The following is a 17731-nucleotide window of genomic DNA, read 5'->3' on the forward strand; positions in this document are numbered from 1 at the left end:
CTGTTGCCAGAAGATTTAGTGGCTGTTAATTTTACTTTTCTTTTTTTTTTTTCTTTCCCTCCTTCTCCAACCATTCCAGTTTACTAACAAAGCAAAAATGTAAATAAGCTAAACTCCCCTTTCTGCCCCCCATCCCCAGTTTTGATCTCACCGGCCAAAGGCTTTTGTCAGCTCTTTCTCCCTTGCGGTGTAAGCAGCAAAAATTTTTAGTATTAAGAGTTCTGTGTAAGATTGCTGATAGGCCAGGAATCCCTTAACCCATGATGGACAAGTAGTTTTTGTACAAGTTAATAGATTCTAATATTTTTAAAGCTCTACATCAATTTTTATCTGTATAGAAAAGAAAGGTACGCTATATTAATAATGAATAGCAAATGCCGTCTTTTGAAGTATGTAAAAGCGCTTTTTTTCTCATAGATCAGTATTTTGATTTGTGCTTTTAATACATGTTACATTTACTTTCTGAACAGACAAGATTATTTTCACTCTGTTAGGCATCAACTGCATTGCTGTTTTTATTACAATTGTATTGATGTCTTCTTTTGCCAAGGAGCTTGGATACAGCTGGAGTTGTAATTTTCAGGAAGAAATCCGTGTGTGGGTATTCTCACTTAGGAATATTATTGACAGCCATCTTAATTTATGCTGATTAGTGATCAGCACCCACCTCTAATTAAAAAGAACCCAAATTTTTAATTCTGATAATGATATGGGTCAATAGACGTGTTCCATTCAGTGATCTGCAAACTGGAGGTCTTCCCCTCCTGTATTGATCAGCTAGCTAGCTTCAAATCCAGGACTCATCAGAATTACAACTGGCACTCCAGACAAAAAAGGAGCGAGAGGAGAATGGGCTGCCCAGAGCTGTAACGGGACATCTTGCCGTGGTGGGAATGTTAGTCAATGTGTGGATAGACTACAGTGACTAAAATGCTGAGAGAAGAAAAAAAATGAGCTATAGTTCATCATAATCCAAAAGGACTATGCAAAACTCTGAATAGGAGTGATGCTTTCTTTCATGCCTTATAAAAGGAGAAGCCTAAGAGTTGAACTGTTTCCAGAAGTGGCTGCAGTAAGACAAGCTGATCGGACAGATCTTGTTTTAAACAGGAGTTTGGAAGAATCTTTTGCTTGAGATTGAGCTATTCCACATACTTAATCCATTGACCATGACCACTGGTATGTTTATACGTTATGGACTATTTTCAAAAGGTATTTGAAGTAGAGAAGACTACTATATGAAAGTGAATTTGTAATACTGTATTTTTTGTTTGAAATTTTACAGATACCCTAAAAAATTGTGAAACAAGAAAGGGGATGTTATCCTTGTAAAATGGATGTGATACCCCTGTCTAGAAAGATCATTTTAACACATATATCAGTATTTCCCCCTTAGCTTCTCCGGAGGCAAAAATCTTGCAACAGCTTGTTGCAAGGAAGATGCATGCTGTTCGTTGGCATCCAGACCTGAAAAAAGCAAAACGCAAAATGCCATTGACGTAGCTGTGTTCTTAATCACTGCTAGTGCACAAAACATCTATTCAGCAGTTTTGCAAATCTAGAATGCTTACAAATGAAATATGTGGATGTTTCACATAGCAGTAGTTTAAAACCCTTTCTTTTGAAGGGTTTGAACAACATTTAGGGTTTTTCTGTCTTTTGACAAGAGGAAAAATAAGCGAGGCGCTCTAGCTCGATATATTAGCATGTGGAGCTTCTAACCTGTGATATCTATTAGAATTCAGCCCAGGTCACAACTGATGAATAATCTGTTGTCTCAAGGCTGAATGAAATAACTAAGTAGTCTTGATCTAGTTTCTTGAGGAGAGACCATGTTACAAAAGACACTGTCAAAACTGCTATGGGACTCGCTGTCTGGCCAGAGATCAGGGAGCTGTGTTCCTCTGCAGAGGTGGTCTTCCCAGAACAGGTACAGGAGATAAAATGAGATAAGGACATGCTGTTTGAGTTCCTCCTGTTAGATTTTCCTGATGACAGAGAGTCTCATATTCCAGCGCCATGAACCTGCTGTTTTTCATCATCTCTTAAGTTAAGCATCAGATAGAAAAACAATCAGTCACCAAAACCAGCATGCCCTGTGTGGTTATTTTTAAGGGTAATTTCTGGGGTTTAGTCTTAAGTGTTTTCAGTTGCTTAATATCTGGTTTACCAATGTTTGTATTTCACAGTCACGCATTTCAGTCTCCGTGTTTACTTGCCGTGTAAGCCAGTGGCGAACATTTCTGGCCCATGGCCTGAACACCCGGCAGGGTCTGGGGGGCCCAGCCCTGAGGGTCACCCAGCACCCCACAAAGGCTTCGTCTGAACCTGTCCCACATGGGCAGCACTCACGTTCCCATCGCCTCGCTCTGCGCCGTGCCCCATTTGTCCTCGTTGTTGGTTCCTGCCAGGCCCGATTTCGCTGTCCCAGCAGGGCAGCAGGTGCTGTGCACCGTGGCAGGGCGGCTGCAGCCAGCCGCTCCCGGTGGCTCCGCCAGTCTTTGGCAGCCCCGTGCCGCTGCAAATCCACCTGGAGTATGACGGCTGTCGAAATCCAATTAAAATCTTTGCATAACTATGCATGTGCTCTGGTTCACGTAACAAAACTCAAATATACTTAACCACAGCTGCCAAGATTTGACAGGTATGTTTGTTGTTCGTTTTAGGTGTATACTTTAAGGCCATCCTTGGACAATTATTGTTTACATTTCATCATTAACCTGTGCGTTTCTCTCTAATGTTTTTTTTTTTGCTCAACCCACTTATGTGTTTGTCAAGAAATTTAGTACAGTGTATATTTGTTTTTGAACATTTGGGATTTTTTATTCTGTCGTTACTTGGCTACACAAACATAGATTCCCTCTCCTTGTTTGTGTTGCCAAATAGGGCATTAATTTACCTATTATCATAAATTAAAATGTTGTCTTTCACTTCCTCATCCTTTGCAATACTAAGCAGTGATTGATGAGCGAAGGGGAAAAGTCTGTTAGGTTTCCATCAGTATGTTTTTGTTGTTGTGGACAGATCGTTGTTACACCTAGATAAAACAGAGCATAAATGTCATAAGTGGTTTGATTTCTGTGATGGCTGTGATGGCTGTTGCAGTTTCCAGTTTTTCAGTGGACTGTGTACCACTGCCATTAGAGATATTTAAAGCGACCTTCGTGTGTCACAGTTAAGTGTCAGACTTGGCTAGACGGATATGCGGTGTGTCCCTCCTTAGAAGAAGGAACCTGGACAATTGTAAATATGGCATGAATTAATTGTGGTCCATCTAGAAAATAGCCATTTAGCCTCAAAAGAAGAACATTTTCACCATCTCCAGATAATATGGGGTTTCTTAATTAATGAAAGGTGAGATATTCTTTCTCCTCAGGGACAGAATTCATGCAGGTTGAGCTGCTGCTTGAAAGATTCAAACGGCCCTTCGACAGCCTCACTCTGTCGGTAGATATGGAAGTCAAATGGCAAAGCGGGTTTTTAGAAAGCAAACGCAAAAGAACAACTCTGACAGAGAGCTTTTCTGTTTGTTCCCCATCTCCAGATAACAGTGGACTCAAATTATTGTGATGTGTTGATTGATTACAGCCGTTAAGTTTCTTAGTAATCAGTTTCATCACTTATTCTCAATTCATGCTTGCACCTTTGATTTCTCTTCCACAACAGGGTGATGTGGGTTGTCGTTGACTAATGAAGAACAGAATTGGTTTCGGCGTGAGACAAACGGAATGCCGACACCAATCCCAAAATGCATTAATCTTTAATAATCCACATCTGCATGTTTATAAATGATATAACCAGGGGTTGCTAGCGTCGATACTCCCCCTTCCAAACAGAAGGTGACATACAAGTTGGCGTTTGCAAACTGCATGAGAGGCACATGGCCGCGCGTGGGGTGTGTGTGACCTTGCGGAGGGAGCTCGCGGGATGAAAGTTCTCAGTTGATTAAAATTACATGAAGAATTGCTCTGCTTCTGCGCCAGTCTTTGGAGCTCATCGTTGTCAGGCGAGATGAAATATGGCATGATAGATCTTGTCTTCAGGAAGATCAGACCCACCAAATGGTTTTTGGAAGTGAGTTTGCCTCGAGGTGCTTTTATACTTTATGCATTCAACTTGCACTTTTCTCCCCCATCCCTGAGAACTGTTGAGATCAAGGCTGTGTAATATGCAATATAATGCAATAGGAAAATATAGATTATCTAAGAGTTTGTTCCTTCTGGGGATAGGAATAATGAGAGCACAAACACTTTGCTACTAAAATGCTTGTTAATCACAGAAATGGACTGATGTGAGAAGCAGCAGGCAGGACTGGCATAATAGTTCATTGCCACATATTCGTGCTGCTCCGATTTCCACCTGCCTGCCTGAACTTGAGAGAGTCAGGAGGAGCAGGGAGGAGTGAAACTCCATCGCTGCTGGTCTTTCAAGTTAATGCCACCTAGTGATGCATATTTATTCTGAGCAATTCTTATGTGTTGCTGGATCAAGGGAAAAGAAATATGTATAAGAAACAGCAATTGACATTCACCCTTTCTTTGTCTTGCATGTTTTCACACCGCAAAGATTATAAATTAAATTTGATGTATGGTTTTGTTAGAATTTGGTAATGTTAAAATTAGGAGTTGAGGTTTTTATTAGGTGGCAAATACCAGAAGTATATGTCTGCTACATTTGTTGTGCTTCTCAGGCTCCTAAAAACAGTAGACACAATGAGGAACTGGCCCCTGTAGTTATAAATCCAGCCTAGAGCATGAGCATTGATAATGAAAAGTTCTTGCTTTTGGAACCTGGATTATCTCCCTAAATGGAATTCTGAAGTTTTAAGTTTCAGGTATGCGGCAGGATATGTTTCATTTCTGGAAGGAAGAAATAGGCCAAATGTAAGGAAGAAATACTACCCTGTCCTTTCTTAGGAGCTTTTAGATATTTAGCACTTGCATCAATTACAATTTTATATTCTGGTTAATTGACATTTTATGAAGAAATTGAGAATGTTTTTTCTCTAGCTGAAGAATGTGCTTTTTGCATTAACTAACATGCAATGTCATGTCCCAAGTAATTACAAATGATTAAATCCATGCAACGCTTTGCAATCTTCTACTTCAGTCTAAATGCAAGCAAAACTATCATTTTTATGAAAGGCTTGAAAGGACAGAGTAAAAATATAGTATCAGTAGAGGATTTGGATCATTCCCTAAAGAAGATAGACACTTTTTTCCCAGCGGTTTGTAGAAATTTAAGAGAATATAATTTACAAAATAGAAAAGCAATTCAGAGGCCCTGAAGAGGTGCGAGAGAAAGCGCTGGACAAGCTGCAGCCACAACCCCTCTCATCCCAATTCACACTGTCGCTTTGGAGGGACGTGGTGACACAGAGTGCCAAACATGTGGAGGGGCAGTTAAATGAGACTTTAGAGAGGAAAAAATACAAAAAATGGAAGTCAGTGCCTGAGCTTTGAAGAGGTCTGTCTAGTGCAGAGCTGCAAGCAAGTGGGGAAGAAAGGAGCAAGCGCCTCATCTAATCTTTTTCCTGGGGACCCAGGTGGACAAATTGGCAACCCTGTTCACAGCCCTCCCCCCTCTCCTTTGTAGCGTAAGAACTGCTAATCGGATCCATGCTGCTGCAACTGTGGTTAGTTATTAACAGAATAAAAGCAGATTTCTTCAAAAGAACGGGTTGGGGAAAACGGCTATACAAAATTGCAAGGTTGTTAGAATCTTAAATGCACAGCAGTTGGTTTTTCCCTATTCTGAATTAGGCGATGAATACGGCCTTTCATCTGTCACTGTGCCCGTTTCTTCAGAAGGCAGCCAAACATTAAGCTTCTCAAACAAAAAAAAAAAAATTGTTTGAAAGAGGAAAAATATTGGGGAGCAGGAAGAATAGGAAAACTAGAAGGAGAAATCAGGTTTTGTTTTTATTAATTTGGCCTGGTGAAAGAAATACAAGCTTGCCTGCTCTATTCAGTCCCTGCATGCCAGCCGCCGTGAGCCACCATTTCTGAATGCAGGGATTAGAAAAGATTTAACTGGTTGCTATCCTGGGCTGTGCCATTCTGGATCGGCCTCCAGCAGACATACCCTGGGCTGGGAACTCTCCCCAGCTTAGTGGAAATAATGCATTAAATGAGCACGGAGTTAGGCAGGGGTGAAAGCAGAAAGAATTTGATCCCCTAAAATGAAACTTCTCATAACAGTAAAGTGAAATTACATATCTGGGGTGGGTGTTACTGAGGATAGAGAAGTAGTGATCCCTAGATCTACACTGACTTATGCCTTAGCTTATATAAATAAATAAATGGTGTATGCTTAATTTTGAGGAGCTCTAGTGCCTTCCTGGTTTGCAGCAGGATTTTGAAATTGGTTGGAGAGGAATAGCTATCAGGCAGACGGATGCTTGCTGTGGCCGTCTGGAAATCCGTTCATTATTGGGTTGAGTCACAGCTTTTTGAAGATCTCCATTGACAGCTTGCTTTGGGCTTGTGGCCAAAATCTCAGGAAAGAAATGCTGTCAGTCCAAATGCAGAGGTGGCTTCTGGACAGGGCGTGAATGAACAGACCCTCTTGCAGAGGCTGCTGCTGCTCACCCTTTCTGTCCCAAGCAAAGTGAGCTTTGGCCTTGAGGGGCAGTATATTTGCTTTCCTTCCCCTTTACCACTCAGCCCATTGTCAATTTAAGGAATGCTAGCAATTATTTCACTTTGAGTATTTGTTTAAAGTCTTCATACCTTGCTCAGAGGTTACACAACCTGGGAATAAAACTTGGATGTCTAATTTGGCAGACCCCAGTTTCAACTACTTATTAATAATTCTTTAAAAAAAAAAAAATGTCCATAATACAATGAATTATTCTGTAGTAAGGATGACATTTGGATGGTGTTCCATAAGTAGTACCTTGGGACTACATGCTGAATAATGAGGGTGAAACAAAATATTGAATAGCTACCTCATCCTGTCATTGTCAACTTTGCTTTGAAGTAAATGTTATATCATATCAAACAAGTGCCTTCCGGTCATGAAATTAAGATGTTTATGCTATTGCGTTTGTGCAGAGAAAAGTCAGAGCAAGGCTTCTGCAGGCCACCCTTGCTCAATATTGCATTTTTAATGGAGATTTGAGAGCAATTTAGCATGTGACGTGTCTAGAACCTGCTCACAAGCCAGTCCTTGATACGGTAAACGTAACACAAATACGGACAAGAAGATGGAGTGTAACTTTCAAGGATTAGTAGTCTAAGAAATGCACATTTTCATGAAGAGTGGTTTTTTTACATTTTGTTGATTTTATGTGGATTGGGAGTGATACTCATGTGTGTGTTAGGAGCATGATGTATTTGTTATAAGAGGTAATATGGAAAATCAGGGCCAGACTTAGCAACAATGTTGATAACTTTTAGCAATATGTAACATCTGTAAGTCTGGCTTAAGTTGCTAATCTGCATATTTACAGATGTTTTGCATTGCTGCGGTGGAACAAATCAGCCACTTGCAATCTTACCTTCAGCAAGTCACGCAGGCAGCCACCAAAAGCATCCCAGGGTGAGAGGGCTGCGGGCTTGGTCCCAAGCTCCCAGGTGGGAGGGATGGAAACGGTCTGGGTGAGCAGGCAGCAGTGGGTCACCAGCATTGCTGTTGTGGGCGTGGGGTTATGAGCCGCAGCGAGGCACTGAGCAGAGCCAGAAGGCTGGTTCCAGCACACCTGACTCTGTGTATCCCCTCAGTGGGGTTCAGTGGGGCCACGGCTGCACGGCTGCACTACTAGAGGTTAGGAAAAGGTTCTTAAACATTAGGAAAAGGTTCTTAGACATTAGGAAAAGGTTCTTCCCCCAGAGGATGGTGCAGCACTGGAACAGGCTCCCCAGGGAGGTGTCACGGCCCCAAGCCTGACAGTGTTCAAGAAGAGACTGGACAATGCCCTCAGACACATGGTGTGAACTGTGGGGTTGTGGGGGAGTTGGACTCGATGATCCTTGTGGGTCCCTTCCAACCCAGGACATTCTATCTGAAAGGCTCCTCATGTCGCTGGCCTTTAAAGCATCTGTGCTCAGGTTACTGTATAGATATGAGGAAGATTTTAATATTTTGTACATCTTAATTTGGGGGGGATATACAGGCAACCCTTGCTTTTTACTTGGATGAATAAGTCATTTAAAAATACTCTTGATGCAACAGGAAGCTTGGTTACAATGCATAAATTAAGGAAGAAATAATCTTTCTTCTTGAGGGGTCATAGACTTTGTAAGATGAAAGAGATAACACAAACCACATGACCAGTTTCCCTTTTTGCTACCCATAGAAAAATTTCTTTCCTTTGAGGTCATTTGCACCTCACTCCCAATTTCCTGAAAAGCTCATTTAAATCAGTCCCATACAGAAGCCTATTTATGATATTTCATTTCTTATGTAGGGATCTAAGACCCAGAATGTCCTTTCCGGTCTGTGAGCCTTTACTGTCACATTGACTGTGTGATATAATCCCATTATATCAATTTTATCAGATTTCTTCTTAATCACTAGGTTTCCTGAACCTCATTATTCCTAAAGGGAAGTTGTTTCAAATTCCAGTAATGGTTTTGTTATCATCCTAAACATTGTGGTCTTTTTCTTCCCTGCTACTTAGTGCCAATATATTTTTAAAAGAAGTCACACAATCACGGCTTTAGTTTTTGTGATACTAAATAATATTCTTTGAGCCTCCTGTCACATCCTGCTGGTCGCTGCTCTTGGTTCCCATTCTAGTTAGCATTAGGCTTTCTGGTTTTGTCTGTGTGAAGGCTCATCAGAAATGACGCTATATTTCCTTACCTCTACTGGAAACAATTCTCCTAATTCATCCTCATAGTAACTGTGTTTGGTGCAGGGTGACACCCTACAGCTCTTCACTTTGGAAAGGCCTGTTTCTGGTCTGCGAGTATGGATTTTCATTACTCCAACCCAAAAGGTGGTCCAGTTTCCTAGATGGTATTTTGATCATCTTCTGTGTTGACTAAGATTCCGTACTTTGTAATCAGCCAATGTCATTAATCCGGTCCTAGATCTTAATTCCTAAATTAGATTGAGAATTGTTCCAAAGACAGCCCACAAGATCTTTTAACTGCTGCCTGTCCTGCAGCCTTATGTGCCCCTTTCAACACAGGCTCTGATCAGTCCCCCGCCCTCCTGTTGCCCAATTCCTCAGGCATCTTAAAATTCCGCTGCTGATATCCCTCCTTCCCTCCTTAACTAGTAATTTCCCAGGGGGGACCAGTTCTCGCTGAAGTGCTTTCTTGATTCAATTGTTCAGGCACAATTCTGTGAGGTATTGTCCGACTGGCACAGGGCACCACTGCAGAGCATCCTCCAATGTCATTACAGTGATGGCCGTGGAGAGCGCTCAGCGTGTTTCAAAACGTTACCGATTTGGGCTGTAACTCCTCGTAAGGGCCCCTCCTCAGCACAGTATCAGAGGTCTGCTTTTTCTTGCTATGTTGGCTCTAATGTATTTACTTTTTACACTTCAGCTTCAGATTTCATGGCTGTTGTCATAAGTCAATCACCATTTAGTACTTTTCTCAGTCCATCTTCTCCAAAGGTGCACTGCAGTCTCTCCTGACTATTTCGAGCATAGATTTTCAAAGTGACATGCAAAATGTTTAAAAGCATTGCTAACATAATCTTAAAAATAGAAAAACAGCTTACAACTGTTTTATTAAGCATTTTAAAATTCTCTCATCTCTTCAACTGACTTTTTTTTTTTTTTTTTTCAAATGGCAGACATGATATCAGGTAGGTTGCTAGGCTTGGTGGTTTTAACAACTAATTTTACAAGATAGCTATATAGATTTGAATACCATTTTGCTCCTCTGTTAAATGTAGGTGAAAGAACTAGTGTGGCAGCATCAATCCTTTTAACATACATTGTTGTGTTTGCTTTGATTTTGCATAAGAAAAATGTTGTGAAACATCTGTAGCATTCACTTTGCCTAAGTTTTGGCAGGTGGAGTATCTCACCAATGTGGCAACAATACTATACAAAACATGGGAAGAGGTTGTCCCTGTTTAAACTTCCATCTGTGTATCATTGACTCAGTGGAGGCAGTAGTCTGTGAAAATAATTGCTGGGTTTTTTTGCTCTTAAGTAGCTGTAGAATTTATGTTTAAAAAGGAAAGAGGTTGTTTTGTAGAAGTTTTCCTTCCCTAATAAAATACAGAAGTCCGTTCATGTATTATTTAAAGTGTCTTCCAAGAATCCCAACTACAATGCAGGTTGAAAGAGAGAAGGATTAATATCATTTAAAGGAAAGGAATGGAAAATCTTTAAGGTCATTTCTTTTCATGACAAAGAAACTTAAAAAGCATGGCAGACAGGATCTTCAAAGGTTTTTAAAGTCCTGTCATCAGCTCCCAATCAATAGGAGTTAGATAGCCAAATTAAGAGTTCAGTTCAAGTCTTCAAAGGTACTTGTGTGCTTAACCTCCTTTTGCCTTTCAGATCACCTCTAAGGATAAAATGCCGTTTGACTGAAAAAACCATTTTGGTGTGAAACTTTCATGTCCAGCATGGGGATCATTTGTAGCAACCACTGTTAATCAGCATAGTGGACACTTCTCTTGCAAGTTTGTTATTGGTAGAGTATGTGTAGAGTTGGTCTTGTTTACAAAATTGTTTTCCTTTGTGAAACAAGAATTTGCTTTAAATACAGAAAAAACAAAAAACAAAACAAAACAAAAAACAAACAAACAAACAAAAAAACCCACAAAACAAACCAGAAGTAGACTTTAAAAAGTTAACTAATCATATAGTGTTAATGTTTGCAGAGGCTGACAATTTCAGTGAATTTCCAAAAGTCCTGAGTCTGTATTCCCAAAGGATGCAGGTGAAAATGATTTCTTTGTAGCGTGTCACACATGTACGAGGCTTTGAGCTTTGATTTTCCCGGTCCATGGTTGCACACCTGCCTGTGCAGGATAAGGCTTCTGCCAGATAACTGAAGTTAGTATCAATGTATAAAGTTAAAGAGCATGTATAAATGTATTCAAAATAACGTTGCCTAGCATAGATCTTCCATGCACTATTAATGTGTCGCAAAGTTTGCCAAGCCTCCGCCTAAGAGGGGATCCCACTGAGAGTTGTGGGGTACAGTCAGCACTACCCCTGCCTTTTGGGTTTTTGGGGTTTCTTTTTCAAGAATTTGTTAAAATCTTAGATGGTTCAGATCTACTTCAAGTATTCTGTCTGATAGCGTTGCCTCAGGCATACACAGTGGAAGTGGCAGTGCCCTGTGTTAACATGGAATTGCTATTTGTTTACAGTCTTGAGTCACTGAATCCTTCCTGTCAAGCAGAAAGCTTTCATTATAATGCAGGCACTTACCATCTCCACAGCCTACTCTTGAGTGACATCAAAACAGAAGCCAGAATATTATTGTCGTATGCCTTCTAGTTTGTGAATGGGCCGTGGATCCCAAAGCCTCAGGCGCTGAGTGGCATGTTTGGTCTTTTGGAGGAGTGATTCTGCCTCTGGTCCAGCATTTACATCTCTGAGACAGTTGTCACAGCTGCTCCCGGTAATGTTGGCTGTCATATTTCTTAGCACAAATGCACCTCATCTGAATAGCCAGGCAGTGGTTACACTCCACGTTTTATGGATTTTCTTTTTGTTCTTTACCAATCTGGCCTTTCTTTAGAGTCAGTGCTGAGAGCCAGTTGCTTTGGTGCTGGGAAGTGGACGGGGCAGGGCAGACACGTTTGTTGCCCTGCATTTACATTCAGCTTGGGGCCCTTCGTGGCTGTAAAGAAAGAGCTGCCCCTGCGGCACCCCCCCCCATCCCGGCTCCCAGCGCCAGGACCGGCGGTGGGACTCTGGCCCCCGCCGCTGCGGAGGGGCAGCTGCTGAGCAGGAGGAAATGAGTCTCAGCAGGCACAAATCTATTGCCTGTGTTTTTATTCTTTCCATTTCTTCCAAACGGAAAACAATCTGAGCAGTTTCAGAGGATGAGGGGATATAAATCTGTCTGCTATTTATACCGTGCTCGTCACTATAGCCTCCAAACGCTGAAAGTCTGTATCGCTGCTTCACCTGAGGTGGTCTTCAAGCCGCCTGGGCTGTCAGGAGCAGGCGTGTCTCAGGCCAGCAGCCGAGGAGGGTCCCAGGAGATGTCCCGTCTTGTTCTCTTGTTCACACTCCTGCTCGGGCTGTGGCAGGTTGGCTGTCAGGCACCAGAGCCTCGGGGTGTTGTGCTGTGGGAGGGTGGTAGCGAGCGTGGACCTTCTTGCTTGACACGGCGTCGAATGGTGACCCAGAGGAGTGACTTGCATCAGTGCAATAAGCACCTGCTTTGCTGTCCAGTAATATTGAAAAGCAGTGTTTCATGTCCTGAGCCCCACAGACGGCACGACGAGTGCTGTTCCTCTTTGGGTGGGCAGGCAGCAGTGGATAGACTGTGTGGGTGGCTTTTGAATGAGGCCATAAAATGGGTCTGTCTGTTCTGGGTGGATATTTTAATAAGCAAATATCTTCCCTTTGCTTTTATTTTAATAATAAGATACCATTTTTCTGTTTGATCTCTTTCAAACATGCTTCGCTTTCTGCCACGTGCACCTACATCTTATTCTTTATTCCCATATTCTACATGGGCATTCAAATAACATTAAAACCACTGATTCATTGAAATACTTTTTAAACTGTTGTTGTTAGTCATTTCTGTATTGACTGAATTTTTCATTGGTAATATTGTTGGCAGCAGTCCATGTCTGCCTGGCTGGAGGCCAGTTTAAGCTCGGCAGGATGAGCCCTATTGTTCAGCAGACTTGGATTTTGTTAAACTCTCTAACAGAAATATGTGTCAGGAGATTTGCAGCTATAAATTGGATCATGTCAGTGAGGTTGGGAACTCGCTCAATACGAAATTGAACATTTCACCATGCCTGTTGCTAAATATGTTTATGCATGTTTCCTCCGTGGGTTTAAAAAAAAAAAGGTAAAAAAAAATAGAAGAAAAAGTATTTTAAAGCCCCGTATCTTATACAGCTGGTACATTCTTTGATGTTGAGTGGTTGAAAAGTGCAACGAGCTTGGTGTTTGTGCATTGTGATGCTAAAAGCAAGTCTCTTTTCCCTTTTTCCCCTGTGTGTCACAGGCAGTCAGATGCCACCGCAGCCTCCTGGCAGCCAGTCGGAATCCAGCTCCCACCCTGCCTTGAGCCAGTCACCAATGCCACAGGACCGAGGTTTGTTGCGTGTTGGGGCTTTTTTAGTTGGTGCCAAATGTTTAAAGTCACACATTAGCCATGTGAGATTTCCTGGTATTTCTTTTCTTTTCCCAGGGAAAATAACGACAGTCTTCATTCAAAAGGCTCAGGGGGTTTCCTTCTCTGGGGAAAGAGCAATTGAACAGCAGGTTTACCAAAATACAGTTGGAAACAAGGCGTTCTCAAAATACTGCGAATGCCCAGAATATCAAGGCGGTTTTCTGTAAATACCTGATTCGTATGCTAGAGAATTCAAATTTCCATTGTCTGCCTTGGAATTAAGATGTATAGAAATAGTGCTAGCTAGGAGCACTGCAGTTTTGCCACTGTTATTAAAGCTCTCATCTCTGCTGTCTTTGCATGAACTTGATAGCTAGTTCTCTAGCCAGTTGTAGAAATAAAAATATCTTTAAATATAAAGCAAAATCAAATATTTAGGTCAAATGGTTCAAAGATGTGGAAATCTTGCAAGGGAAAACTTTGCAGGCAACAGCGCTGTTCTAAAAGACTGCTTCCTAGCAAGTGCTCACCAAAATAAACAGCGATTTTTTTTTTTCCTTATGCTACTGTTTATAAACTTTAAGCCCTTTTCCTTTTACCTCCTTCCTCTGTAGCTCATGAAAGATGGTTGTCACAGCTTTGTTACGCGGCCATATGATCAACTGCCGTAAACCGGGCATCCTGTCCATGCAGTGGTTAACATGTGCCAGCGACAAGCTTGCAAAACAGACACATGATAACTGTGATAAACATGGAGTTATTTATGAAATGCCCCTCCTAACATGTCTTGCTACCAGAAATATTCCAAGTAGCACCATATGGGGATACCATAAATACTAGTAGTTTTCTTACAGCGAAACAAGTTGAACTCACAGAATGACAAATTTCTGGGATGGCATCCAGGAAGAACTAGGAGGACTTACAGAGAGAAGGAGGGAGTCTTAATTTTTGCTGTTTTCCCATGTTGGGTGTTCTCTCCTCCAGGAATGCTGATTAATGAGAACACAAAACACACAATTCCACACTCCACTTCTTTGGGTTTTTTTTTTTCCTTTTCAGGTCATTCTTTATATAGAGGTGTTAGTGCAGGAACTTATTTTCCCGTTAAAAAAAAAATAGAATAATGTACACATTTGGTGAAAAAATAATGGCCTCGGTACCCAGTACAGATACATGATGTTTTGCGGGTTAGAATGTCACAAGGCAGTGGGAACGGATCAGACTGAGGCTTTGAAGATGCACGCATCTCAGATGTGTGCATTATCTGGCACAACTGGGTCTTGGCACAAAATGTTACACTGCCCAGCAATAATTATTTCCAGAGTGTGTGTTCCTCATCTGGCTTTGGGGGATGTGTTAGGCAGGTCTGACAGAGCTGGAAGGATCGAACCTCTCCATTGCTGCTGTAGAACAAAACTGGGGGTCATTTTATGGTTGGGGGAGGCAGAGGAGTGTTTGAAAGTAAATCAGAAGATGGCTGCCCTCACTAGGAAGTCAAACAAGTAAGTAACAGAGAGAGAAATAAAATTTACAGATTGATTTAGCCTGGTTCTTTCTCATTGGGGGTAGGTGGAAATTGTGGGTATGTTCTTAGAGAAAATGTATTTGGGAATGTTGTGATTTTTGCACTCTTCATATGCAAAACCTGCTGTAATACACATGATCCTCGTGACCCAGCTTGTACAAACAGTCCATGTGTTTCATGCAGCAGATATGAAATTTGTAACTAGCCAGGTCATATTGATTGTGCAGAACATGTTCCCTAAAGCTTCTCTAAAGTCTGTGGTATAATACGCGCATAAACATGCGTGCATTCCCTTCTGCGCCCTGTCATTGATTAGAGGCTCCTTTGAAATGGAAAACTTCACCTTTTAAAAAGGCTGTTACATTAGTTGATTCCTTTGCTTGCTTGAACTGGTTTCCACTGAACTTGAAGAAAGGAATGAGGGGGAGTGATGGGGACTCAAAGGGAAGGTGCTTGTCATTTACTGATAAAAACCTGAGCAGAAAATCGTTGCTGCTAAGGACACCTGATCCATAGGCATCTGTTATTTAAACTCTTGGCTTACTGGTACACACCTTCTCCCCCCAAAAAAAGAAAAGAACAAAAAGATTAAAACAAAAAGCACAAGAGACCATCCATAGGATGAGGTAATGTTGTTTGATTTAGCACTTCATAAAACATTTCTTTCCTCGTTTAGAGAGAGAAATGAACAAAAGACTGCTCATAATTTCTTGAGCGGAATCCTCTGCTCTCAATACTTGAAAAAAATGTTATTTAACAGGTATTGTGAAGCTTGATTGACAGATGAAGTCTGAGCTGTAGCACTTCTGGATGCTAAACCGCTACCTTGAACCATTAAGTTTACACTTATGTATTTTATTATGAAAGTGTTTGATTATATTTTACCCTACTTTTCATGGTTACTCAGCACCCAGCTGGGATTTTTATGTTCGCCTGCCTGAGGCTATACATCCTGTGTCATACAGTGCAGCGTGAAGCAATGAGCGTATTTTTACATGTACGTTCTGCGTGTGGAAGGAGGGAAGTGGTAACATAAGTACCTATGTACAGTAACAGGAATTTCTTGGGGAACTGGATTTCCTGTGCTCTCAGCTTGATTATTATATAGCTTATTTCATACTTTTTGTAATATGTGCAAAAATACTTTTTGCAGAGTAATTTCGAAATTTCTCACATCCTGCTCAAGCCGTAGGACATTTGGACCTGGGTCAGCGTAAATGGAACATGCTATTCTAGGCAGCCCACTTCAGTTCTTGTCCCAGAATCAGTAACCAGCCTCTGTTGTTCGATGCCCAGTCAATGAAACTTTTTCAGTTCTGCCGACACGTGTTGTGTTCCTAGACAATAAGAAATTGCGTGTACTTTTACGTGCCTGACCTGTGTGTCAGCTCACAGGTCTTTGAAAGTACTGGGACCTGAAGCAAGGCCCATTTACCTTAACAGGCTGGCAGAGCCAGCAGGAGCAGGCTGTGCAGGACAGGGGGCAGAAGTCTCTTGGGGAAGCAGGAGCTGCTCACCTACACCTGCTGCTGAATCCCAGCAATTACCATGACCTGGGGGATGCCACATGAAAATGTAGTCTAATCAAGCTAGTCATTGAAACTAGCTATGCTTTTGAGGGGAAAGGGAATGTTTTGCTCTTTGCTTCTGATGTAGCTACTCCAGGTTTTTCTTTGCTATGATCGAAAGTAGGGGCTTGATTTTGTGTGTTTAATGAGGTCAGAGCCTTTTAGAAACTCTAGTAACATCAGCCCCCAGAGGTAGGACAGTGGTGATACCACAGTTGTCATAACCGTTTGGCGAATAATGGAGGTGCATAGTCACTTGAGGATGTGCTTAGTAGCCAAAACTGCTGAATGGATTAGAAGTTATTTGTATGGATCAAATAGAAACCCAGCATATCCCAGTTGACCCCCTAAATCAGTCTCCTGAAGCTGCAGTGTGAAAAAGCAGCCGTCCATCCTGGCCATTAGCTTATACTCGCACTGTAACCTAACAGAGACGTCTGTCTGCCTATGTGAATACTCACCTATGCAAACACTAACAGGAAAATATGTGTCACAGTAATTATTGAAATAGGCACTTTTACCCCTGCAGAAATTAGCGCTTCCTTACCTAATTTTGAAAAAGCTTAGAAAACTTACCTACTTTTAAGTGGTATTTTTCATGCTTATCCAGTTGGATATGTACATGTCAGGTTTTAGTCTTATATTAAAATAGTGAATTGGGAGCTCCTGAAAACCATTGAATTTAATGGAACCAGTTAATGACTTCACGTTATTACTCTAGTAAGCACTCTCATAATGGGGATACTTAAAGAAGCCTTATTTATTAGTGCAAATGTATATGGGTCAGAATTAATTTTAAAAAATTCTTTAATTGTTTTCCCCTTATAATTTTCACAGCGGTATGTAGTTAAATATTCATGATAATGCTGATGATATGCTAAAGGTCTGAAATAGATCTGGAGTCTCAAAATCAACACAGGTTATTTAACCCTTTTCATCTAATGCACCATTGGGGACTTGCTCAGTGAAATCCCAGAGCACTGGAATAATTAGAAGATAGTAATGAGGATTTAATTAGTCCTTGAGATATGCTGAAATAGGACCACTGAGAACTTTTCTGTTTGGACATGGATTGCAAGCAGAATTGATGCCGTTGCAGCTGCTGTGATGTGCTGGAAAATGTATTCTATTGCTGGAGGCAGTTTCGTGGCACCATTCTGTGCCTGTCAGATCTATGTGCAAAGTGCCCAGAGTACACACCTCCAAAATTGTTGAATTAGTAGCCTTCCTCTTCTCCATCACTTCCTCCCAGTACCTTGTCTTTTTTTCCTTTTTTTTCATGTCATTCTTTCCCTTCTAGCTTTATTTCTGTCTGTTGTTGACATGATCCAGCTTTGAGGATTGTTGTACATTTGAATGCTCTATTAAAAACATATCACAGACAGGAACAGGGAGTAAGAAACTGA

The 17731-nt window shown here is 41.4% G+C and overlaps 1 protein-coding gene across 6 annotated transcripts in view; it reads left to right on the forward strand.

The window, feature by feature from the left end:
- Positions 1-17731, forward strand: part of ARID1B (AT-rich interaction domain 1B) — a 327634-nt gene that overhangs the window by 232016 nt on the left and 77887 nt on the right. For all 6 annotated transcript variants that reach the window (XM_065835870.2, XM_065835865.2, XM_065835868.2 and 3 more), the window contains one exon: positions 13122-13211. In XM_065835870.2, the coding sequence (XP_065691942.2) occupies positions 13122-13211 (90 nt within the window). The remainder of the gene's footprint in view (positions 1-13121; positions 13212-17731) is intronic.

The sequence above is a fragment of the Patagioenas fasciata genome, chromosome 3 (genome assembly GCF_037038585.1).
Source record: "Patagioenas fasciata isolate bPatFas1 chromosome 3, bPatFas1.hap1, whole genome shotgun sequence".
Taxonomy (NCBI): Eukaryota; Metazoa; Chordata; class Aves; order Columbiformes; family Columbidae; genus Patagioenas; species Patagioenas fasciata.